The sequence below is a fragment of the Epinephelus moara genome, chromosome 6, assembly GCF_006386435.1.
Source record: "Epinephelus moara isolate mb chromosome 6, YSFRI_EMoa_1.0, whole genome shotgun sequence".
In the NCBI taxonomy this organism is placed as follows: domain Eukaryota; kingdom Metazoa; phylum Chordata; class Actinopteri; order Perciformes; family Serranidae; genus Epinephelus; species Epinephelus moara.
In genome coordinates this window covers 7,204,351-7,229,975 of record NC_065511.1, presented here as the reverse complement: position 1 = coordinate 7,229,975, position 25,625 = coordinate 7,204,351, and the positions used below count along the sequence as shown (strand labels likewise).

The 25,625-nt window shown below is 39.9% G+C and overlaps 2 protein-coding genes across 2 annotated transcripts in view; one reads left to right on the top strand and one right to left on the bottom strand.

The window, feature by feature from the left end:
- The window catches only part of tsnare1 (T-SNARE Domain Containing 1), a 1,274,638-nt gene that overhangs the window by 629,181 nt on the left and 619,832 nt on the right, over positions 1–25,625 (bottom strand). The window lies entirely within an intron of this gene.
- The window catches only part of adgrb1a (adhesion G protein-coupled receptor B1a), a 253,455-nt gene that overhangs the window by 196,933 nt on the left and 30,897 nt on the right, over positions 1–25,625 (top strand). Inside the window, exons 18-23 of the mRNA XM_050047694.1 lie at positions 12,938–13,041; positions 17,316–17,418; positions 17,549–17,699; positions 17,781–17,850; positions 18,143–18,209; positions 21,285–21,370. Coding sequence (XP_049903651.1) covers positions 12,938–13,041; positions 17,316–17,418; positions 17,549–17,699; positions 17,781–17,850; positions 18,143–18,209; positions 21,285–21,370 — 581 coding nt within the window. The remainder of the gene's footprint in view (positions 1–12,937; positions 13,042–17,315; positions 17,419–17,548; positions 17,700–17,780; positions 17,851–18,142; positions 18,210–21,284; positions 21,371–25,625) is intronic.

Here is a 25,625-nt window from a genome sequence, read left to right as displayed (position 1 = left end):
AACATTTGGCTTTTGTCAGCAATACAAACATGACACCAACGTGGATTATTTTCTGGCGCAAAGCCACGATGTGCTGCCACAAATTCTGTCTGTTTCCATCCAAGCAGCACTCAAACGTCGCTCATAATTAATCGACAAGTTTGAAAGAGAGACTGAATAAGTAAAAATTTCTCTGGCCTCCATGCTTCTTTCTACTGTTTACTTACATGTTTTCTGGTGCTTTTGTGATGTTGATGTTGATTTTGAAAAAGGAGTCTATCACCTATTTTATTAGGTTTCCCTGCGTTAAAAAAACATGCATATCCTTCGGTGGAAAAAGGTGTTATGCTTCAGTTTGAATGATACAACAAAGCCAGCTGTTTCCTCCTGCCTCCAGGCTCTATGCTGAGCCAAGCTAACCACATATTGTCTCCAACTTCAGCTTCATACATAATGTACAGATGTGAGACTGATATCAATCTTATAATTAGGCTTTCTTTGAGTCAACTGTAAATTGCTAAGAATGTTTACAGCTGGTTGCTTCTTATCATTGTAAATTGAATGCCCTTCTCCAACCCAGAGCTTATGCTCAGTTATCTGGGCCGGGTCTGAGCTGAGGCTGAGTGGGAGGCAGGAGGTCACACCTTGACAGGCTGCAAGCTGACACATTGAACAGCTTCACCAGCATCACTGACAGCAATAGGAGCATCAAACACTGCAAGGAACAAACAATAGAAGAAGACAATAGAACAGCAAACGGCCTCTGATAATCCAGTAACAATAATGTCCAGTCATATCATTTAATTGTGGTGGACAGGTTTGACTTTTCTGACATTTCATCAACCAAACGATTAAGGAATTATTCAAGCAAGTAAGGCTAATGACAGAATGATCATTAGTTGCTGCACTAATTTAAACACTGTTTTCCAGGCATATGCCCCATGTAATTGTTGCCATAGGAAGACAAGTGAAGTAATAATGCAAGAGCAGCTGTAAGACCCTGATCATTTCATCAGATGCTGTTCCTAGTAAATTAGCCTGTTATTTTAATTTTCAGTGAATCTGTCTATTACTTTTTCAGTTAATCAATTCATTGTTTGGTCTCTAATGATCCATTAAAAATAAATGTGCATTAACCTTCCAGTTATTTCCTCCATGAATTATTTGGTCCATAAAATGTGAGAGAATAATGAAAAATGACCACCACAATTACTGAATACCCAGGGTGACGTCATATTCCTTGATTCGTCTAACCAACAGTTCAAAACCCAGAGATATATAGTAGAGCAATTAATTATGACGCCTTAGAAGCTCGGGAAAGTTGATATTTGACCTTTTTGCTAGATAAAAATGAATTATACATGAACAATCAAAATAGTTGCTGACTAATTTTCAGATCAGATAATGGATTGATGTACTAAATTTTTCAGCTCTAGATAAGCCAAAGTATCACTGTAAGGGGTCATTAGGGCCCCAAATGGGTTAGTCAGATCTCTACCTACTGACCGTTCAACCAATCTATCGACTGACCATTCTAACAATCTATCCAGGAAATACTCCTCATTTTGAGAGAATGTTTTCACTGCCCTTTATGTAAGATTTATCTTATCAGCGGAGTTTTAGCCATGCATGACTCTATGGACAGAAATGTTGGTCATTTTGTTGATCTATCCATTCACCACAGACTGACATGGGTTGTCATAGAATTTTTTACAGACAATCATGATCCCCAGCGTTGAATCCTACTGATTTTGAGTGCCAATTTAGGGAGCCAGCAGAAGTGCAGTAACTCCAGCTAACAGCAATAGCATTGATGACAGAATGTAATTCCAGTGACACTTGAGTTGTCACCAGTTGCCATGCGACCAGTAGCTTTCTACAAGTTGTCATCCCTAACTGCACAGATGCTTATTAGTGGGGTGCAGTTTGATGTAGTCTCTCAGAGGTGTATAGAAAGGAAACTATTGAGAATGAAAGTATTGAAATGGGCCGCAAATAAGTGAAACATAATATATGGATTTCATGTAATGTTTGGGGGCCTCAGGAAATGTTTCTGAGGGCCGCATTTGGCCTGTGGGGTGTACTTTGTGCATCAGTGTTGTCACTTTACTATTACTATTACTTTGGCTACTATTTCAATACGTAGACCTACTAGATAGATTTTGGACGCTAATGGATACCAGAGGACTGAGCCTACTGACAGTGGTATATTTAATGTCTTGGTAACAATTAAATGGATTGCGGTGAGGTTTGTATTTGTGATCCCCTGTGGATGAATTAAAAGACTCTAGCACCATAATCAGGTCAAAGTGTAAAATTGCCCAATAACTTAGTTACCAAATGTTAGCATGCTAACGCGTTAAACTGACATGATGAACACGATAAACATTTTACTTGTTAAACAGCAATAGCATCGTCAATTTAAGCATGTTGCCGTTAGCCTTAGCATTTAGCTTAAAGCACACTGTGCTTACAGTAAGTACAGCTTCACAGAGCCCCTAGCATGGCTGTGGACTCTTTGTCTTTTCAGATACAAGTACATCAGTGAAATATGAACATAGTTAAGGACAATAGACAGTTTGCTGTCGTCCCTGCAGCCTGCCTCCACCTGTGCAGACGGCAGCCTGTTCACAGTTCTGCTGCAGCCTGGAGGCTTCACACGCCCTGAGGGAAGCTAAATTGTGGCAGCTTCTTTTGCCAAAAATGGAGGAAAAGGCTACCCTCTCCTTCCTCATCCTGCTGTCCCTTTCCCCACATTCTATTATTTTGTGACACAGTCATGGCTGCCATGCTAATTATTCCTACTGCAACACATAGTAGCTTGTAAATGGCCCAGCCGCTCTGTCTGCAGCTAGCCTCCTACAACCCCAGCATTATAAACACCCCAACCTCTTTTTTCCTCTCTGCCTTCCCCCTCACTCCTCTCTTCCTTCTATCACTCTCTTCTCTACCCCTCAGTCATTTCATCACACCATTTTTCATCCTCAGTTGCTGCATTATATTTTAGCTCTCCCTCTCTCCCTCTGCTTACTACATCATTTACTCTCTGGCTGCCACCTCTCGTGTCCATTTTGCTCAGTCCAACTTCGCTGCAGGCTTTTAGAAGGAAAAACTGAGGAAAAAAACACTGCAGTCAAAGGCAAAAGCCCCAAAGCCTGATCCCAGTTTACTGCCACTGCTAGACCTGTGTGTGTGTTGAGGGGGAAGAGGATGAATGAACGTGCTTGCGCTTGCTTGTATCATTTTGGATGTTGTAAGCCTGCGTAAGCCTTTTCTTCAGTTTGAATGTGCTGTCAGGGTAGATGCAGCGACAAGCTTCTTTGGCCAATTAGCCTCATTCTAAGAGCAACAAATAAGTTAACAGGACTGACTGATGTTTGCGGGGCTGCAGGCCAGTGGAGTGTCATCATACTCAGATTTCTGGATGGATACATCTGTGTTTCATCTACAGTATGAGGAGGCACCACAAATATACATGGAAGTCAGACTTAGGCAGCTGAAGCTGTCCCATAGCTCTGTTGACATGTAAAAAATTCAATGGAAGTACAAATTCATATTTACATGTAAAAATACAATATTGCTTCACTTGAAAGGTGAGGCTGACGTTAAAAGACAGGATTTTTTTGTGTGGAATATCCTTTTTCGCTTTCTTGGTGGGAGTTAAATGAGAAGATTGATTCCACTCTTACTGTATGTCTGTATGATGAATATATAGCTGGAGCCCGTTAGCTCAGCATAAAGTCCCCAAACTAGGGGAAACAGGCAGCTTGGCTCTTTCCAGCTGTAACAAAATCCACCTACCTCTAAATCTCACTAATTAGCAGGTTACATTTCCTTTGTTTAATCTGTGCAAAAACTGTGGTTTTATTGAGGTTTAGGTGCAGTGCTGTTTCTTCTTCGAGTCTACCCTATTTGCCTGGCAGCCTAGGGTTGACAACATGACTACAGGAAGGTGTGCACAGTCACAACACCCAGCTACTGTTCGTTAAAAAATAGTTCCAGCATGTAGCTCTCCTTAAAACTACTGATAAAACAAACAATGTACAAGTTTGTTTCCTCCAGCCTCCAGTCTCTATGTTAAGCTAGGAGAACATGTCCTGACTCCAGCTCCATACTTGGTGGTTCACTGCTTGAAAGATGGTCTTTTCATAAAATTGGGCTGTCTATACTGTAGAAACACAAATACTTTTGAAATCGGTGCAATATGACCAGAAAAAGCACAGAAAAAGCACTGTTTGCTTTTTCTCAAGAGGTAGAAAGCCTACAAGTACCACAATGCACTGCGGCGCACCGGTCTAATGCAGGCTCGTCCATTTTGACACAGGAAACAAGCAGACTGGTAACAAACGATCAAGAATTACAGTTAAACAGTAAGCTTAAGTAATGTTTCTGAAAACACTTCAGGTGAGAACAACTTGACACAGGATCCAAATTGTGGTTCATATTTAATCAGCACTACTTGAGTTTACCCTTTGATCTCAGTTTTTAAGCCTCCATTTTAACAATACATGAAATGTTGTGGTGTCCACTTCCTGTTCAGAAACTTTTGTAGGCTATTATAGCCAAATAGTGCTTTAAAATATGTTTCTGTTAAATAAGACAATATGTTCCTTGGGTGAGAGCGGGTAATACAGTAACTGAGTCTTGGTTTGATTTTAATCAGCACTGCGTAGTCTGACTGTTGGACTGGAGTTCGGTTTGCATTTGAAAGAGAGAGGGGTGGGTCTCTCTTTCCATTTGCCTCTAAACTCTGTGTCCATAGTGCAGAAATACAATCTGTAGTTCAAGCAACAGCCTTGGAGCTAGTGGATATTCACCAGGGAGATCTGGGTGCTGACAAGATGGAGAAAAGTTTATCATAGTTCATTTCCACATACTACCGACATTGGTTTGTAAAGTTGGCTGATAATCAGCAAAGTATCCTTTTAATGAACAGAGATGAGATCGACCTGCTCTGCAATTGGAGAAAGTATAATTTGCCCTTTAGTCATCGGATAAGTTTACTACGGGTACTGTTGTGTGAAATTTTTGTGAAAACATCTCCAGATGTTGGTTTATCTTGGGGCTGGGCAATATGTCAATATTATATCAATACACTGATATGAAACTAGATATTCTCGTGGATTTGTGGATACTGTAATATTGTAAAGCTTGTCTTTTCCTGGTTTTAAAAGCTTCATTACAATAAAGTGATGTAATTTTGTGAACTTGCCCGACTGTGCTAGCTGTTCCTCCTGTTGCCTTCACCCACGTAGTCATTATTTTAACATTACTGATGGTTTTTTGTTTTGTTTTTTTTATCAGAAATAATAATGTAAAAATTTTGTGAAAGCACCACAAGTCAACCCTGCAATATTAATGTTTAATGTTTTATCTAATCTCTGACTATGGCTCAATCTGAATACCCCCCTGTCTTTTGTTAGCTTGTTGAATAAATTAATGTATTTACAACAAACAATTTCATTAATAATGGGGCAAATAAAAGTAACAAAAGTCTTGCTATTTTTTCTCCAAAACTAAAATATATTAACTTTACAATTGACCTATGGCTAAGTTTAGCTAACGTTAGGCTAACTTTAGCTAACGTTAGCTAGACATGTTAAAGATAACTTTATATTTATTTCCAGTAAAGTGACAATATGTTGCCTCAAACACGATGTTGACTTACCTTAAAACAGATGTAGACATCATTGTTAATCTTATTCACGTTGAGTTGATGTTGTGGTCTAACGTTACCACACAACTTTATCCAAAGGAGACACTTTTCTCGGTTGAGATGTGGTTTAAAGTGTAAAAAATACACCCCGTCGCCCAGCCTCTCAGGATACCTTGTGTCGGAGTTGCATGTACCCCATGCACACCGTTTAACCATTTTTAAACTTCAAATCTCAGAAAAAGCTCATAAAACTGAACAAAACTGACTTTCTGTAATGCATTTCAATGAACGTCCAGGCAGAGAATGTCCGAGTGTATGCGAATGGCTATACGCACTGTGATTGGCTCATCATGTTTGAGGGTGCCATAGGTCAATTGTATTTAACAGCTGAAAGCAGCAACGTTCATATTTGAGAAAATGACTAATGACTAGAAATTGATCAGTTCAGCTCTAATATCAGACACTACAGTGAATTAGCTAGTTTACAATTTATCAATAAGCTGTTGTAACAGATAAAAATAGAGGTGTGTGTATTTTCTACTTTATGAACATTTATCATTCTTATTTTAATTAACTGATTAGATTTATGACCAACCCTGATTTACTTTGAGGCATGACTGACTTTTCTTTGATTAGTATTTGGATCAGTGGTTTAATCATCCAACCTGTCCATTTACATATCCATTGTGTGTAATTGATACCAGTGCAACTTGTTTAAGCAATGTTTACTGCTATCATTGGCAGCAGCTTCATCTGATAGAATTCTGGAGGAAATTACATCCTGTGGACCTCCTTGTGGTGCTAGCTGGAGCATCCCTGTCTCTGCTCATGTGGAATAATGCAGTCTGGTCACTCTATTTGGGATTGTAATGCTCTCGTTTGGACGCTGCGTGAGACTTCCAGCCGAGCTCTGCCATTGGCTGAGGAGGAAGTAAAAGTTTGTCTGTCTCAGCAGACACCTTTCTATTCCACTGCACTCGTAATCTTTTCTCCCCCCACCCCCTTTGCTTTTAGAGAAGGAACTCACTGCAGTGCAGATTAATCAGAGGGATTTAATTAACTTGGCCCCGGCACACACATCAAACCTGGAGACAAGACAGGCTATAAACTCAGCCAATTATCTCCTACTAGAAGGGGAGTGTGGGTGGGGGGGTGAAACTCCCTCATGTCCCGGTCCCCTCATGTCCACCCACCCTCCACCCTCCCACCAACCGCAAAGCTTATTTCATCGTGTCATCGTTCCCTCACCTCACCTTAACTCTTTTCACCTGCCCGCAACACCACACACCAGCCGTTATGGTTGGTTATGAGGTTGTATAGAGGCACATTAGGTTTGATGGTTACTTCTGTAGCTAGCTTGAGTATCGTTGGTCTTAATTATTTCTTGCTTTCTTTTCAAGAAAACTGCCACTTTCAGTGTTTGTTTTGGCTTTAGGGGTGGCAATATGTGTTGTTCCACAACTTCAGTTGTTCATCAGCGGCAACTATTTGATGGATTGCCATTAAATTTTGCACAGACATTCATGGTTCCCAGATGATAACTACAGCTGACTTTGGTGATCTTGACATTTCCTGTAGCAGCACCATGAGGTAGATATTTGTGGTATTGAGTCAAATATCTTGACAGATGTTGGGTGGATTGTCATGAAATGTGTTACAGTTATTCAGGGTTTCTAGGGGATGTATAAATATAACTTTGCTTACCCTCTGAATTTTCCTCTAACAGGTCAAAATATTCACTTAGTCACTAAAATATTTCAGCATCCATGGGATGGATTGACACATTTGGTACAAATATTCTTGGAGCCCAGATTATAAACCCTACTGACTTTATTGATGCCCAGACCATAGCACCGACATGAGCTTGACATTTTGTTTTGTTTTTATTAAAATATCACAACAATTCTTGGATGGAATGCTGTGAAATTTGGTAGGCACATCCATGGTCCTCAGAAGATGAATTATTATGACAGTATTCCCTTTACCTTTCCTCTAGCACCATTGTCAGGTAAACATTTAGATTTGTCCTCTATTTTTCAAAACTAATGACCCTCCTAGCAGCCTCAGATGTAGCATGCTAACATGCTCAACTACGTTGATTAACATGGTAAATGTTACACAAAAACATATTTTAGTGTAGTGAAAACTAATCACCGCCCACTGGTAGGAGCAAACATTCTCATTTTATAGCTAAACAGTACACGAAAATATGTTTCTAAAAACATTTGAGGAGAGAAATAGGGAACAGAATTCTTTATTTATATTTGATCAGCGCTGCATAGTGTGACAGTTTGACCGCAGTTTGCTCGCAGTGTACTGACATGACATGACTGACAGCTGCGTTTGGTGACATGATGGAGGCAGACGAGATGACACTGCTCGGCCCCATGAATGGAACATTTACATTTAAAAAAACACCCATATTGAACTGTTGACAGGAGTACCGTTCTCTGCAATTTCTGCAGTAAGGAATTTTCATACCGTCAGAGTATGAAAGCCTGAAATATCACCTTGATGCAAAGCATTCAGCAGCGAACCCAGAGGTCCAAGCACAGCCTCTGATGCTAATGCTACCAGCCAGCTTCGTCGGGCAACACTTGACCAGGCGTTCAAATGCAAACTAAGTCTACCTGTGTCCGACTTGCTAACTCCCTTGTCAAATGGGTCACAAAGGACTGCAGACCAGTTTCAGTGGTAGAGGACCAGGGGGACAATTAGTCCAAAATCCAGCAGCTGTACTACGACACATCTGCCAAGATTAATGTGAATTGAATTTTTTTAAGTACTTTCACAGTGTGATTAATTTAGATTAATTAATCATAGAGCATGTAATTGGGTTACTTTTTTAAATTTACTTGACAGCCCTTATTTTTAGAAGTTATCAACTGTAGCTTTACCAGTGTGGAACTGCCTTCTTAAGACAGATTTTTTTTTTATTAAACTAAAGCAGTCAAAGATCTAACAAGTGTTGTAAAGGTTTGACTTAGATCATTCCAGTAAAGAGGAGTAGGAATCTGAGCAAGCATCCAGTGCCTACTTTGTGTGCTTTTTGGCCGGTGTTTAAAAAATATTACACACACATGTACAGTATATGTGGCTGAATGGAATTCCTTGCCAATTTACTGCTAGATAATGCAGAGCCAGGACAGTTTTTTTGGCACATAACCCTGTGTTTGTTTGCCTCCATGCTGTGCTCGTTCAGAATAAGGTGCCTGTATCTCCCAATACAGCACTGTTGTTGGTATCAAAGGGCTCTAAGGTTAGTGATGCCAGATAATCTCATCTAAGTTAGCCATTTGGTTTCATGTTCTGTGTGTCCGGTAGTTTGCTTCCCCGTGCTTTATAATTTTGCACACAACCTTGCTTTATTGATTGCTCGTTAGTTAGTTTTAGGAGGGTTTTTATTTCTCTTCTCTGTGAAGTTTTCAGAGACGTGTAATGAAGGGACATAGTTCGCTGGAACTTTTCAATGTGTAGCTTGTGATAAAGACAGTAAGTTGAAACGTAGAGAAAAAATGTTCTTAATTATAGTGCCTATATTTAGAGATCAATATTGGCAAATTAAAATATCACATGCAGCACAGGCATAAACACAAAGCTCCTACACACCCATGCACCCTGCCACAGCTGCTGCTGCCATGTTACAGGTAGCCATGGTAACTAAGACATTGTCTGCTGTAGCATGGGGATGGTGTTAAGCCGTCAATGTTTTTGATAGCAGAGAATGTCAGTCCTTTCTGATGTGCATGTTTGTTATGTGAATGCACACATCACTAGATGTGTGTGTGTGTGTGTGTGTGTGTGTGTGTGTTTGAAATAATGCACTTTACTCATGAATCACCTTGAAGTCACCTTGCTTTACAGCCGAGGCCCAAAAAGGAGCCAGCCTGCTGACTTCTCTCCAGCCGTAGACACCAGATACCTGCATTTACATTATGTGTGTGTGTGTGTGTGTGTGTCTGTGTGTGTGTCTGTGTGTGTCTGTGTCTGTGTGTGTGTCTGTGTCTGTGTGTGTGTGTGTGTGTGTGTGTGTGTGTGTGTGTGTGTGTGTGTGTGCAGACACAGTATTCCCTACATAATTTTATTCATGTCAGGGTGGAAAAGCCTCTCACTGAAAGTTATACCAGTGAAATTCTCTTAGCTGAGTTCACAGCTCCCTTAGGCAGTGCTGGGCTTCCTCTGGTGTGTGTCTGGGTGTGTGTGTGAAGTCATCCTGCTAACCTTTATAACTCCACTTAGCATCATAAACACTTCTGTACAGCCGGCCAACTGGGGCTACCCACTTAAACTCACCGACTCCAATCAGTGAGTCTCTAGTCAAATCAGACGTCTTTCAAGTTAAATTATCAAATGGCCATTTTCTATAGTGCCCGTGTTGTCGTCCACAGAACTACACATGATAAAAGTCTACGCTGGCAGTACATAATGAGCAATAAGTTCACAGCATGTTCGCTGGGTGATTATTTAGAGAACACTGCTCACACTATGTTGTTGGCGAAGTTGTTAACTTTTACTTCTTACCTTGCTGCAGTGATGTAAGAAGTGAACACCATGACGTCTCTGCTGGGTGCGGTTACAGATACACACATAGACACACTGACCACACCCAACCACAGCTATCAGTGATGCTGGTTGTGGTCAGTAGTGCAACACATTTGAAATTTGAAAAAAGATTTTTCAAGATGGTGTGAAAGGTATACAATGCAGGCGTAGTCAATTACTGTTTGTATACAGTATCGCCAGCAATAACATCTCACTGGAACTGTATTTTATATCATTTCATGTGACAAATAAATTGATTGAAAGTAAAAATTGAAAGCCAACCACAGATTTGCTCTTGTTCGCTGAATTGGTGCTGTTTTCCTATCTTCCTCTCTTGGATGCTTGCTGCTTACAGTCTGGCACCTAGTTGCTACCATTTCATGAAGGCCCCACCTCACCTGTGTGCTGTATCCAGCAACATCTTGAACACAGCAAAATAAAACAATACAGGCAGAGGGCAGGGTCCCACAAAACTAAAATATTAAATAAATTATAGTATTGTTTTTCTTTCAATTATTTCCTTATCTATGAACATGACATACTGCTCTGTTTTAAGGCTGGGTGTTTGGCTATTAGCGTTACTGTAAGTGCCACTGGAATTTTAAATGATGTCTTCCTGGAAGTTCTGGTTTACCTTCCACTGTCTATAAAACACTACAAGAAACCCCTCCACCCATATTGACATAGGCCTGGCTGTCGCCACTGATTTCCTGAATTGATTTAATTTCGATTCACAAGGCCCCGATTCAATTTGATTCCATTTGATTTGATTCATTATCAATTCAATCAGGGGTATTTCAGTTACAATACCTCTTTTTGCTAGAACGTGGAAGAGACGCTTAGAGAATTAATACTGTAAAATTTACAAGCAATTATTTAAAAGAAATTCAGAACAGGACTATAACTGAATATTTTATAACTGAATGATGTTTGTAGAGCAACAGCAGTCATATTAAAACAGCAAAGTCACAATATAAATTCAACATCTCACTGGAAACCTATCTAAAAAGTCAATAAAATAAATGATAATCCTGACATAACAATACTGAGTGAAGTTTAGAAAGAATAAAGAACACAGACATCAGTCAGTATCAGTCCTCCTGTCCTCTCTGCTGCTGAGGAGACTCACTGCCTGCAGGTCACATTACTGTTGATAAGTTTTAAGATATGAGACAAACTGAGCTAAAACGTTAGACAACAACAGTTGTTGTTGTTTCAGCTTGTTAGTAACAATTTGCTATTGGCTATAAAGCGCTCTGTGCTTGTTGATAACATAATATTGGCGGCGCTGGATGAGAGACTGCAGACAGAGCAGATTGAAATATCGCTTTTCTACATGTTTACATGTTGCTGATCAGGTGTATTGATAAAGTATTGGCTTTTTCCTCATAGAGGTTTTGTTACACTCACAGTAACAAGTGTAGTTGTCATCAGCTCAAGTTATCTTCACACAGTANGTGGCGCAGCAGCCGGGACGCACAGACAGCAGGAGGAGAGGCTGCTGCAGCATGATAATATATTACACCAAAACATAAAAACAGTACGCTAACAGTTACAGATAAAAGAAGTGGTATGTTGGAGCTTCTCAATACTATGGTAATTAATAATTTAGCGCAGGGGCCTGTTTACTACCAGTGAGACAAACATGGTTAAAGCTTCACACATCCGATCGATCTTGGATTTTATGAATCGATTTCGGGTCATTTAAATATAGATTGATTTGAATTGGATAAACCGATTATTTAGACCCAGCCCTAGTTTTTGGGTTGTCCATCTGTCTCAGTCTCATGAACGTGATATCTCAAGAACACCTTGAGGGCATTTCTTCAAGTTTGAAGGTTCAAAATTAAGACAAATGTCTAACAGGATAAAATGATGAAGTGATGACAAAAGGTCAAAGTACCACTTCACTGTGATGTCATAATGTTCAGAGGAGGAGACATTGAGTCACATACAGAATTGGTGACTCTAATGAAGTGTCCATCTTGAAACTGTGCTGATTGTAAAGATCATCTGTGCTGCTGGGGGGAAAGATGTGTATGAAACATCCATGTTTTCACAGACATAGACTGTAACTGCGACTTGAATCGTGCATGAAGGCATACAACTGCGAGATGGTTTTTCTGGTGCTTGATCTAATTGAGATATTTAGATTCAGATTGCATGTTAACACCAGATTCATATGGGTTATTGGACTGTCTATCAACCTTAAATCAGTGGCAGCATGAAATTTGGGTTTGGCCCTGATTTGAACACTTGTTACTTGTTAATTTGTTTTTGTGAAATTGGCCCACATCAGGATGACTGCTACATAATTGCAACAGTTTAGATCCCCTTGTGAGATTAATAAGTTAGCCAGCGTTTGTGCAGTTCTGTTTTAAGCTTGAGCCGCAGTGTCTGAGAATGTTGACAACTGAAAAGCATCAGAGAGACTGAAGTGATGGGTAGGGAAATGCAGTCCACTGCATTTGAACCATGAGTGACCCAGTTAGGAGGTGAGCTTTCAACAAATCGAGTCAGCTGGGAATGTTTCTGGTTTTGTATTCATCTGCTGACAGCTCCTGTCAAAGTCTGTACACACCACAGATCTGCAAGACAGTGATGGTTCTGAGTCTTTTCACTACAGTGTTTCTATTCATCACAATGTTGATATGAACGCTGTGATAAGCTGATGAGTCATTATTGCATCATAAAGCTTGGAGACATGACCACAAACACTTTTTTATTCACATCCTGTGTTTTCTTTCTCTTATTTTTCAGAATATGGATAAGACACAGCTTCCATCCGTGACGCTGATCGTGGGCTGTGGAGTGTCTTCACTGACATTGTTGCTGCTCATCATCATCTATGTGTCTGTCTGGAGGTAAGACAAAGCATTGTTTAGCATTGGGCCGTGATTAATGCAAGTAGAAGCGTTAACATCAGACCAGTAGTTCAGCAGGTGCAAGGACATGTACAGTACAGCATGCACTTTGATACATATCTATCAGCTAACCCGAGACATTAAAGAGGATTGTGTTATTCGGAACAAGTTGAGATGACTTGGCTAGCGTGGGCTTGAACAGAAGTTCAAATACAAAACATACATATAACATAACCGTCCTTACATATGCAACTATTTTCTTCTCCGGAGTTCCTCCTGTCTTCAGGTTGAACTTTTGCATTCATGTGTTTTACAGCGGAAGTCAAATAAACGGTATGCTGCTGTTAAGGTCTTTAACCTGCAGTTCAAGGACATGCAGCACTAGAAAAGTTAAAAAAAAATACTTAATGAAAGTTGTAGATGACTGCGATGGGTCATGCATATGGACTCGTAAACGCCACACCATTTTAAGCTCTTTATGAAGGGGTGCGTAATGTGAGCCTTCTGACAGTACAGACAATATGGGTTGCAGAAATATGCCCTAAATAAGTGGCACTCAACCTGTTCTCAACCAGGTTGTCAAATACAGATGCTTTGTCACACCCCTTGGCTTCTAATAGTGACGTAAAGGGAATCTTATGTGATGCACAACTGAAACATATTGTAACGTGGTTAATGTCGTGAAATGTCGTGCTTTGTTTTAGGCAAGTTGTTTTAAGTTCAGAACAAAGATCATGTTTTGAATCAAAATCGGAAATCCTTTTTTGATTCCTGAGGGGAAATTGTGATCCATTACAGTCACTCTGATGTAAAAAATATAGAATTATAAGAAGTAAGAATAAGAGTATGACATATAAATAAGATGTTTATGTAAATATACAGCAATAAAATAGAATTTAGTAGAATTTAAAATGTGCATTAAAAACTAAAATAAAATCTTCATTATGCTACAGTGTTTAACACTAATACTTAAGATATTAAAAATATTAAAAATAAGATATATATCGTCACTGTGCTGAGGCTCTAAGTTTGAAAATTTAACTACCTCTTTAACTTGGGTCAAAATAATAAATAATATAAATGCATTTGTTACTTGATGTACCATGACCTAAATACTTCACTTGAATGACATAAGTGAGCAACTACCGAGCATAAATTGCATAATGTTAGGTTAAAACGACAGTGACTTTTGGTTTCACATGGGTCATCAACTGTGGTCTCCTGAGTGAAAGTCCAGTTTTATTTGACCCATCCACCTCCACTCCCTCCCACCCTTCACTGACTTTCTTGCTCTTTATACAAAATCTTATACTCTCGTCATCAAGTATTGACGCAGATGGGTTTACATTGGCTTTAGCTGAAAACCCAGTGTGTCTCATAAAGACGCTAAAGGGTGCTTTTGGCATCAGTATCATAAGCAGAGGGGCATGACAAAGCTTCATCCTGGAAATGAGAACGCACATGACTGTTTGTCCAGTGGGTAAAGTGCTGAAATGTAAGCCTTCTCCATTTCAATTTTAAAATAAGGCAGATAATGCAGTGTGTCTACTAGCATGCTGATAAAGGTCAGACTGATGTGGCAGCCTGGTGCCAGGCCTCAGAACCTCACTCACTTTTCCTTTTTATTCAGCAAGTATGTGTGATGCAGTGCTTATTGGTGGATTATGATGTGCGTCAAAACACCTGCACCCATTGTTTTCCATATGTCCTGCACACTGGCTGCATTTTGACACTTGTCACTGGGGGTTATTGGATGTTGGCACATCCTGGCTACAGTACCCTTACTATTACTTTTTGCTGTATGACATGATTGGTGTGATGTATGGGTATCATTTGACACAAATGGAACTGTGGGACAGTCTGCAATGCAACAGATGTTTGGTGGAAATCATATATCATCCTTCATAGCTAGTTAGCTAGCTAGCTACATCCATGAAATTAGTAGAGGAAAACTGCCCACAAAATGGGGACAAGCTTGGATGACATCAGTGCAGCCGTACAGGTTGCTGTAAGTTGAATTGCAAAAAATAACAGCTCTTGAATTTCCATATTGATTGATTGTTGGAATAAATGTTAACCTAACTATCCATAGAAAACTGCTACTCCAGCTTTTTTGTCCACTGAAAATGACATCAGCGGGACAGATACATCTTGCCACTGAGTGGTAAGAACAAAATGCCCCAATGTCTGGCTGACTAAACAAAATGAAAAAGTATTCAGTGTGACTCTCCCAAGAGGTTCCAAGTGGACCTCATGTCTGGTGACCCCAGATCTCCAAGTCAATGGGAAGAGAATCCCCAGATGTAAAGTGCCTCACTTCCTTTTCTATAAAAAGGAAGTGAGGCATAAAGTATAAAAGTTAAGATGCTACTACTTTTACAGATGATTTAACTGCCTTTTGCTCAGAGTGGCAGGGTAAAAATATCTTCTGTGTAAACAAATATGCTCTTAGTGAAATAAAATCCAAGAAAGCCACACAAAGACACACAAAGCTTTTACTGGGCAGACACAAGTGTATCTTTGGACTTTAATAAAGACATTTGTTACTTACATTAGCATTTTCACATCAAGATGTGAAAAATAGACTAGTATCCAACTTCAGCTGATATGTCAAAGATTAACTTGTTGTATTTGATGTTTTTATGTTTGTGAATGAAGCAACTCTACATCCTGAGCAGGAGGGAGGTAAAAAAACAAAAAAAAAATCTGTATTTTATATATACATTTAGAGAGTTAAGGGAAACATAATTCACCAAAATCAAATACTGATAATAACAGTACATGGCGCTTTATGTTTATTGGTTTCACACAGCTTTATAGGGCTAACATTAATGTTAGCTTTTTTGCATTTTTGTATGTTAAAAGACAAAGCATTTTCCAATTTTGCCTCTCATTCATTAGTGATGCACAATACTGGATTTTTTGCCGATATTTGATATGCCAATATGTAGCAACTTTTTTCGCCGATAACCGATATCAATATAAATCCACTTTTTCCCCCACCTAATTTTGGGGGCCCTTTGGGAGCAACTTCACGTCGATGCCTTGCTCAAGAACACTGGGACACATGGATAGGAGAAGCCGGGGATCGAACCGTCAACCCTGCTTGGGCTTTCTGGTTTGGCTGCACTGGTCAATGAATGACCCATCCTACCTCCTGAGCTACAGCTGCCCAACAGGAAAGATTTCTAGCTAGCTTTAGCTGTACTGGACTTTGTTATGTCAGTCAAATCAGATTTGGCTGTTTAATACAAATATTTTACTATTCTTTCTTTTCCATGAGTTCGAGAGTTGGAACAGAATTTGGCGGGACGTTCAGCTAGGTTCATGTAATATAGTAAACAAGCCAAGTTAGCCTTCAGAGCTAATGTATGCTAATTACACTAACAACAAATCAAAAATGTGCAATATGTTTTGTTGACACTAGATAACAAATAAAAGCCAGAGACTGTATCATACTAAGTTGCTGTGAGCTGTAAATTCACAGCTTCTAATCAGAAGGCAGAAGATAACATTACTTTGGAGCCTGATCGGGCAAAGCCTCTCTTCCTCTGGCCAGCTGCCTCCGTCTCTCACAGACTCACCCAGGGTCTTGGTTGACAGCTGCCTGTTCGGGAGAGCAGTGTGAAAGGGAGGAGCACTTACTCTGCAGCTACATCTGGGAACCGAAATGTCCCCAGAGATACACTGCATGACTGACAAAAAAAAAACAATAACAACAACACGACTGCTCAAATTTAAGAATCTCAGTTGACTGAGGGGCCTCTGACTGATGGATCGAATCTTCGTCTTACAATATTGTAAAGCACCAAGTGTCTGGGTACCTGACGGGAAGTGATGCAGTCATGAATGGGGACTACTACTATCATAGACCTTTTGGCCCCAGACCTGAGGTCCGCTGTTGGACCCTTCTTGATTATTGTGGACCCCAGGAAGAATTACTTGCTACCCTGGTAGCAACAAATGGGGATTCAAGTTAACAAACAAATCAGGGTATGAACTATGTCCCATGGAAATGTTACCTGACACTAACATAGCTTGGCAACAAGTCTCAAGTCAAGTCAACGCTTGGCTGCAAAGGGGAATACCTGAAATAGCATGTCAAACACAAAATGCATGGTTTGCCATCAGCATTTGAAGAAAGGCTTAAAACTGAACACTGTATGATGTCGGCTCTAAGTCTGTTAGGTTAGATTCAGCCATGGTAAGGGTTTGATGAAAACCATAATCTTTGTTTTCTTTTGTTCTGTCTCTCTTCTGTCACTTTCCTGTAGGTACATTCGGTCTGAGCGCTCAGTCATCCTCATTAACTTCTGCCTCTCCATCATCTCCTCCAACGCCCTGATTCTCATTGGACAGACACAGACACGAAATAAGGTAAGCACCAATCCCAAAGCCAGCATATTGGTTCAGCATGTACTTAATGTCATATGATCACAGTGATGCAGTTTGCCTGATTCAGTACTTGGTGCTCATTTGTTTTCGCTGTCTTTTCCTGGTCTTTCAGGTCTTGTGCACCCTGATAGCTGCATTTCTTCATTTTTTCTTCCTGTCCTCGTTCTGCTGGGTTCTGACAGAGGCGTGGCAGTCGTACATGGCAGTGACGGGCCGCCTCAGAAATCGCATCATCCGCAAGCGTTTCCTGTGTCTCGGCTGGGGTGGGCCTTCTGTCTTGTGTCAGTCATGTCTGCTCTGTCTCATTTCCCCTGTGTTAATGTGCATTTTTATTTTCCTCCCAGGTCTCCCTGCACTAGTGGTGGCGATCTCAGTGGGATTCACCAAGGCAAAGGGATATGGAACACCAAGCTAGTAAGCACACTCTCTATAGCTCCAATATTGTAGAAACCTCCACCTCCTTAACTATTTATGCAGGGTTATTACACATGGTTGGGGGGTTATGTTTGCTGCATAATTAACCTCTCTCCTTCTCTGTCTCATATATCTTTAACCATCCTCACTGTTGCCACCTTTCACCTCATTCTGTTCCTGCTATTTACAACCCTTTGTATTTCCTCCCACTCCCCTGCCTCATTCCTCCATCATCTCCATTTCGTCGATTCATGTCTCTCTACATCTGTATTTTCCTGCTCCTTTCTTGTAGCTGCTGGCTGTCTCTGGAGGGAGGTCTTCTCTATGCATTTGTTGGACCTGCTGCAGCTGTTGTCTTGGTATTTCCTTTTTCCTCTACAGTTTGTCTTTGTGGGTTTCCTTATAAAACCTCAGTTTCAGTCACTTTTATAAAAGCATTTTGTATCTGCTTGTATCTATGCATAATTGTAATAATGATAATAATCATAAAAAATAGTGAGAGGGATTTTTTAGTTGACAATTAAACCAAAATATCAGATTAAACACAAAATTAAAATGGTAAAAAATAAAGACATTGTCAGCAGGTCAATAAAAGCCTTACAAACATATGGCCCAGTCATATAATGGGGTTCATTTTAACCCCTATTTATATATATCATTGTTTGTATAAAATAATATCATGTTATATATATACGTATTTACCTTATTTACCTTGATTTTTCTCCCTACACCTTTCTTTTCTCCCTTGCCTTTCCTTATTTTTCTCATTCTCTTCCTTTACCACCCTGCCTCCTCCTTTCCTTGAGGAAACCTAGTTCCTTGTCCCTAGGTCTTCCCTTTATTTACCTCATATTTTCCTGTCCCACTTCCTTCTTTTCTTTCCTGCCTCCTCGTTTTCTTTTTAGCTTTGTCCTTTACTTCCCTGCCTCGTCCTTTCCTTGTCAACATACTCCTTTAGTTCCGTGCCTCCTCCTTTCCTCCTTAATTTCCTCATTTCCCACCCCATGTCCTCCTTTACCATGTTTACCTTATATTTTCCTTCCCTATGTCCTTCTTTTCTTTCCTGCCAACTCCTTTCCTTGTCAACATCCTCCTTTAGTTTCCTGCCTCCCCCTTTCTTTGTCAACATCCTCCCTTAGTTCCTTGCCTCCCTCTTTTCTTTTGAACTAAATTTCCTTCCCTAGGGCTTCCTTTACCTTATTTACCACATAATTTCCTTTCCTGCTTCCTCCCTCTCTTCTTTGCCTCCTCCACTTTGTTCTTTACTTTTCTGCCTCCTCCTTTCCTTGTCAACTTCCTTCTTTCCTTGCTGATGTCCTACGTACTTCCCTGCCTTTTTCTCTTCTTGTTTACTTCCTTTTTACCTTTACTGGCCCTTTTACCTTATTTTCCTCATATTTTCCTACTCTACATTCTTCTTTTCTTTCCTGCCTCTGTCTTTCCTTATTTACTTCATCCTTTACTTCCGTGCCTCGTCCTTTCCTTGTCAATTTCCTCCTTTCCTTGACAATGTCCTCCTTTAGTTCGTTCAGTCTTTCTTTACCTTATGTAGCTCACATTTCCCTTCCTACTTCCGCCCTTTCTTCCCTGCCTCCATCATCCCCTGTCAACCTACCTTGTCCTTTATTTCCCTGTCTTTTCCTTTCCTTGTCAACTTTCTCCTTTCCTTGTGAATGTCCTCTTTTAATTCCCTGCCTCCTTCTTTTCCTTGATAACTTTCTCCTTTCCTTGTGAACATCCTCCTTTACTTTCCTGACTCTACCCTTCCATTGTTAACTTCCGTATCTCCTCTCCCAGGTCTTTCTTTATCTTTTTTACCTCACATTTTCCTTCCCTACGTCCTTCTCTTCTTACCTGTCTCTGTCTTTCCTTATTCACTTCTTCCTTAACTTTCCTGCCCACTCCTGTCTTTGTCAACTTCCTCCTTTACTTTCTGATTCCTCCTTTCCATCTTAACTTCCTCATTTTCTTCCCTTGGCCTTCTTGTACGTTATTTACCTTATCCTTTCCTTACCTATTTCTTTTTTTTTTTCTTTCCCGCCTCCACCTGTCCTTTATTACTCCCCCTTCCTGTCTGCGTTTTCCTCATTTATCTACTCATTTCCTTTCTTACCTCTTTCATTTCTTTCCAACCCCCTCCTTTCCTCATTTCTCCCCCTTTTCCACTCCTGCTTCTTCTTTTGGTTATTTACCTCCTTTTTTCTTTACACATTGGTTTTATTTATGCTTTGTTATTAAGCATTTCTGATGTGTCAGGTTGTGTTTTTGGCCATCTGCTTAACTAAAATCATTATCAAAACATGCTAACTTTAGCTCTGTGTTTAAGTGCCCAAAAAGTACCATATAGATAACAGTTTATTTTGCAGTGTCGAGGGTGAAGATTGGATTGTAATTAGCTAATAATAAATAATTTAACCCCCCTGTATATTTTGGTATAGCAACACACATAACTACTATTTAGTCTGCATACCATAACCATAAAAATACTATCTTCCTGTTGGTTAGCAAATGTTTGTTAAAACATATCTTAGGATACCTCAGACATTACTGTAGTGCATGCTTCTCCAGTGCTCTCCCAAGTTAAACCAGTATAGCATATAATGGACAGTTACATGACTGAATTTATGCACACTGGGGTCAACTTCTCCTCCTGTATAGCTGCTGTTGAAATAGAACAAGCAAAGTCTTAAGTAACCATAAAGAAACTTGTTAAAACAAATGTATCTATAAATCATCAGCTCAACTTTCCTGGTGTTCAAAGTACGTCTGGGGTCACTCTCAGACATAAACCCTGGCAGTGACACTGTGTCCTTGTTTTACTAATCAAATCCATTAGCTTCAGTTTCACTGATTAAATTCCCAGTGCTTCTTTCCCACCTACAAGGGAACAGCTTGTTTTGGGTGTCCCTTTTTACACAAGCTGCTTCTCTAATAAAGAGCTACTGCTCCAACTGGCAGCCATACTGGAGGCCCGCCCCGCTCTGAACAGCATCAGAGTGGTTTGTACAAGATATTTTTATAGGCTGTGAACCCTTAAACCAGAAAAAAATTGAGGAATCCCTCCAGTCAAGGACACCCCCCACCCCCATCTTTGATTTCACATAGCTTATATTTTATGCATGATTTTTTTTCCCAGCACACTAGACATTAAAAAATGTATTAAAATGTTAGCAATCCATCCTTTAAATCATCTCTTAACTCTCATGCTTCATTGGATGCCTGATAGTTTTTGTCACTAACATTTAAGGGTCTAGCATGTACAGTGCAGAGCCTACAGTAAGTGCAGTTAGTGTGTGTGTAGTAGATGAGATTTGTGCGCATGCTGCCATGGTCATGATCACCATCCCTCATCATCATCAGAGTAGATGTGCATGTTCTGAAGTGATAAAACTGTCTGTGTTCTGCTTTAATCCTGTGCCTCTTCTCTTTGGCAGGTTAACATGGTTATTGGGATTCTCGTATTTAACAAACTGGTGTCCAAAGACGGCATTACTGATATGAAACTAAAGGAGAGGGCGGGGTATGCCTTATACCACACATCCATTTTACACAGTGACCTATAACCAGCCTGGTAGCTCAGCTTGGGGGAGGGACATAGTGCAGTTATTGGCTCTGAATTTATCCTCAGCTATCATTTTAGACTTTGGCAAATTGGTTGAAGATGACGCTTAATTTTTAACTCTAGGAGGATGAGGAGGACCACAAAAAAGATTGTGACTCAACTAATCAAAAATGATATAAGAGACCCAAAGAAAATGTGTTTTCTCATATATGATCAATGCGTCTGGAGGATAGAAGAATGTTAGACAGACCAAGAAAGATGCGGGGAAGGCTGTCTGGTTATTGGTCCTGCACAGACTGAGCAAGATGATGATTCATCTCATTGCTTTCTTTTAAGTTTCAAATGTGTCGCATTTTCCTCCAGCTGCTCTTTGTTTGCAGGTGTTGCTATTGATGTCAAGTTTCTGTAAATCCATCCATGTCTTTTTTTTTCTCCTGTTTGGTTATTTCTAGTAGAGGGAAGCAGGGCTTTAAAACAGCAAGATCCAACTACAAAGGAGATACTTAAGGCAAAATACAGTTCATTGCAACTTGGGGTTGATTTTCGTAGCTCTGGCCGTTGGATTTTGTTAGTTGGAATAAGATTGTACTTAAAGTAACGGCAGAGACTGAGGAATGCAGTGACATTGTTTAAAAAAAAAAGAAGAAGAAAAAAACGCTTCTGACTTCGCAAGAGGACTCTGCACTTACTTTGGTAGTACAATGTTTTGACAAGCATCATTACTAACAGAGCCACTGACTAGTTTGCTGCTTTAAAGTATGCAGCTATTATCAGGCTTTTATAAAAAAGGAATACTCCAACATTTGGGGGGAAAAAAACGAGATTGCTTAGAGTCTGACTTAGAATCAGATGATAAGATCTGTATTATATATAGAGTTTAAGTTTAAAGAGTCTCTTACAAATTTAGGTCCTAACGGTGTTGACAAGTTGGCAACTTTCTCGGTAGATTTCCCAACTTTTCAGACCCACTTAGGGAAAAAGTGACTAGCACCAATTAAGTGAATTATTCAGACCATCAGAAGAAAAGCGAGAAACATATTCAAGCGTAATGTGTGCTGCTCAGAGTTATCGCAGTCCTTGAGTCTTACCCAGCAATAATCATGGCATATCTGACTGTAACAAAAAAATATCAAAGAAAATAGGAAATTATGAATTTAACAATTTTAATAGTTGATTTATAGTTATAGAATATTTGATTTATCAAATAGGGGATTTATAGTTATAGAATAAGCATTTAATTTTGTTAGATGTTATTGACTGTTTTACAAAAAAGAAAGAAATAAACGGGATGGAGATGGGTTTGCCTTTTTCAATAGCAAATGGCACTGATTTTAATTCAATGAGAGTTGTTCTGTGAACACTGGCATATCATCAAAGTGGGGATCATTCATAAGGGCCCATTATCGACCCAACGCATTGTTGGAGGGCCCACTCTCTCCCTGGGCCCCCCAACTCATGGGCCCCACTACAACCACACTGCCTGCACTATCTATATTTACACCCCTGGTTGAGGATTTTTGTATTGCATCTGTGCAATGCACTGTGATTCAACAAAATTAAAATGAGCGCATGACATTTTCTGGTGACTTAAAGTGAGCTAGTGCTAGCTCCTTTCATTGGAGCAGAGTTGGCAGCACTGGTCCAGAATGTGTTTTTAGCCAAGATAAGCACAAATACTGAACGCAAGAGAAACTGCGAACCTAACACTATCAAAAATATAGTTAGTAAGTGGCTAATAAAAAATACACCTTCCACCAACATCAGAGTTGTTGTTTGTTAATATGAGATACTGTGACAGTAGGTAGGAAGGAAAGTAGCAATACTACTATTTCGTGCTCCTGTACACACAACACACTGGAGACATATGATGTACATCAGAGGGCACATACGGTGATGTGATGTGCATTATTGCGCACTGTTGCACGTGATACATTGTTGTCCTATTTCCCAGTGTTGACGTGCGCTGACTTTATCACACTGAATATGAATATCTAATGTATGAATTTATGTTTTATCTCAGTGAGTAGTTCTTCAGTCTATATGAAGTATTCAGTGGGTGCTACAAGCATCAGTTAACAAGCGTCAAATGTTGACATTCTATAAAGCTGCCATTTTGTGTTTCACTTGAGGGTGAGCTCACAACTTAACAATGTGGGGCCACCAGCATGTGGGCTCAGCACCCACAGGGAGAGGTATAGTGTTCTGGTCCTTTGCCAGTCAGACAACAGGTAAAGAGCCAGTGCATTCTGTATATTTAATGTTAAATTTCCACACTATTCAACCCAATCAGCAAAATAAATGTTGGCGTTGTAAGTTTTTGCAAACTATATATACATAACATGTGCATGTTATTGTGTAGTGAATATCTTGAAACTTTCCATTACCTATGTTTAAACCATGTTATGTTTTTTAATGTGTGGTAATGTTAAGGCGCAAAACCACTTGGTTTTGGTACATAAACAATCATGTTTTGGCTTAAAATACCTACTTGACTGCCAAAGTCTCACTAAAAAACACTTGATTTTGGTGGCACAATAATGCCTTGAAATGCAGCCGCTGCTGCTTAAGAACAACTAGTTTTGTTGTTTGTTGGTCTCAAACAGTGATCTGCAGTGGTCTGCAGCTTGGCAGTCATCTCCTCTGGGAGTCACACCATTCACCATCCCCTCCATCTCTGGATGAGTAACTAAGCTCATAAACATGTAATCAGAACTACGCCACTTTACAAATGCTGATATAATGTGTATGAAATGTTCAAAATTAACGTATCCAAGGTTTGCAGAAATTTACAATGCCAATATTTTCTTCTGGCGATTGGACTTGACCATTGCAAATTGGAATAAGATATTGTGGTTTAGCAGCAACCACTGAGCTTTACGGCTGCACACAACATCTAAAGGCCCAGACACACCAAACCGACTTCAGAGAACTAGCTGCGCCGAAGGCCCCCTGCAACTTCGCCTCACTTTACCACGTCTTGGTCAAAAAGTTGCACATGATCACACTGCAAAAACAGCAGCCAATAAACATGTCCATTGTACGCCTGCATGAGAGGAAATAACTCCACAAAAGCAGACTGCGGTAACCTGTGTTTGTCATCCAAAAAGAGAAACAGGAAGACCATTCTAACGCTTGTTAGCCATTTAGTACATTAACAACACAATCCAGTGTTGAAAGAACAGAGGATATTTAACATTTCTGCTGATGAGCTTCATGGCTAAAAAAAATAAGGACGGTTTGCTGGACTGCTCTTTGTTTACTTTCCTCACCTCCATTTCTGCTTTTGTGCACTGAGCTGAACTGCCAATCAGAGTGATATAATCCTTCAACATCCTCGATTAAACATGCTGAATCAGACAAAAAAAAAAACAGCCGAGCCGACAAGGGGCAACAGTGTGGACACACCACACTGACTAGGGCACCAGATGCTCAGCGACAGCCCAACATCGACTGGCTTGGTGTGTCAGGGCTTTTAAAGGTTCTGTACTTGTGGGGTCACCAGGTTTGAGAATTGTCCCAAACTCTAGTGACTCTTGGATGTGTGTGACTAGCTTGCTTACTAACAGGATATAAATTGTTACAATGACAGCTTTGATGTTGTTGGAAAGTTTTTTTCTTCACCTTTGAGTGAAGCTGTTTCTACCAGCATTCTGCTGTTTTATGTTACTCTAAAACAATTTCCAAAATCTGGATCATTTATCTCATCTGACTTCAGGTTTGGTGGCAAAAAAAAGCATATTTTCCAAAATGTTGGAGTGCTCCTTGAAATGTTTGATATAAGAAAACTTGCAATTAAAACTATTCTTTGCACACTGTCAAACTAGGTTTTTGGGTTTTTTTGTAAAAATGAATGGGTAAAGAGCACATAATTTTTTTAAACACAGCCACTAACTGCTGCTGACTTGAGTCTAAAAATGCCACTGGGCTGTTGATATCAGCTTTCCAAAAGTCAAACCACAGAGCTCACACGCGCCCTGCTCCCCTTTACCCCGCAGGCTGTTCTGTCTCCATTGGCATTGTTGGTGCATTCAAATGTTATTTTCTTTTTTTTCTCTCTGAAAATGTTTGCTTTCTTCAATGATCTCTCTGTTCAACTGTACTTGTTTTTGCTGTCTGATATGTCATGTTTGAGTTTGCACAGAATCCCCTCTCTCTCACTCAGGGCTCTCCAATCAGGAACACATCAGTCTCAGAAGCCCCCTTCCATGTCATC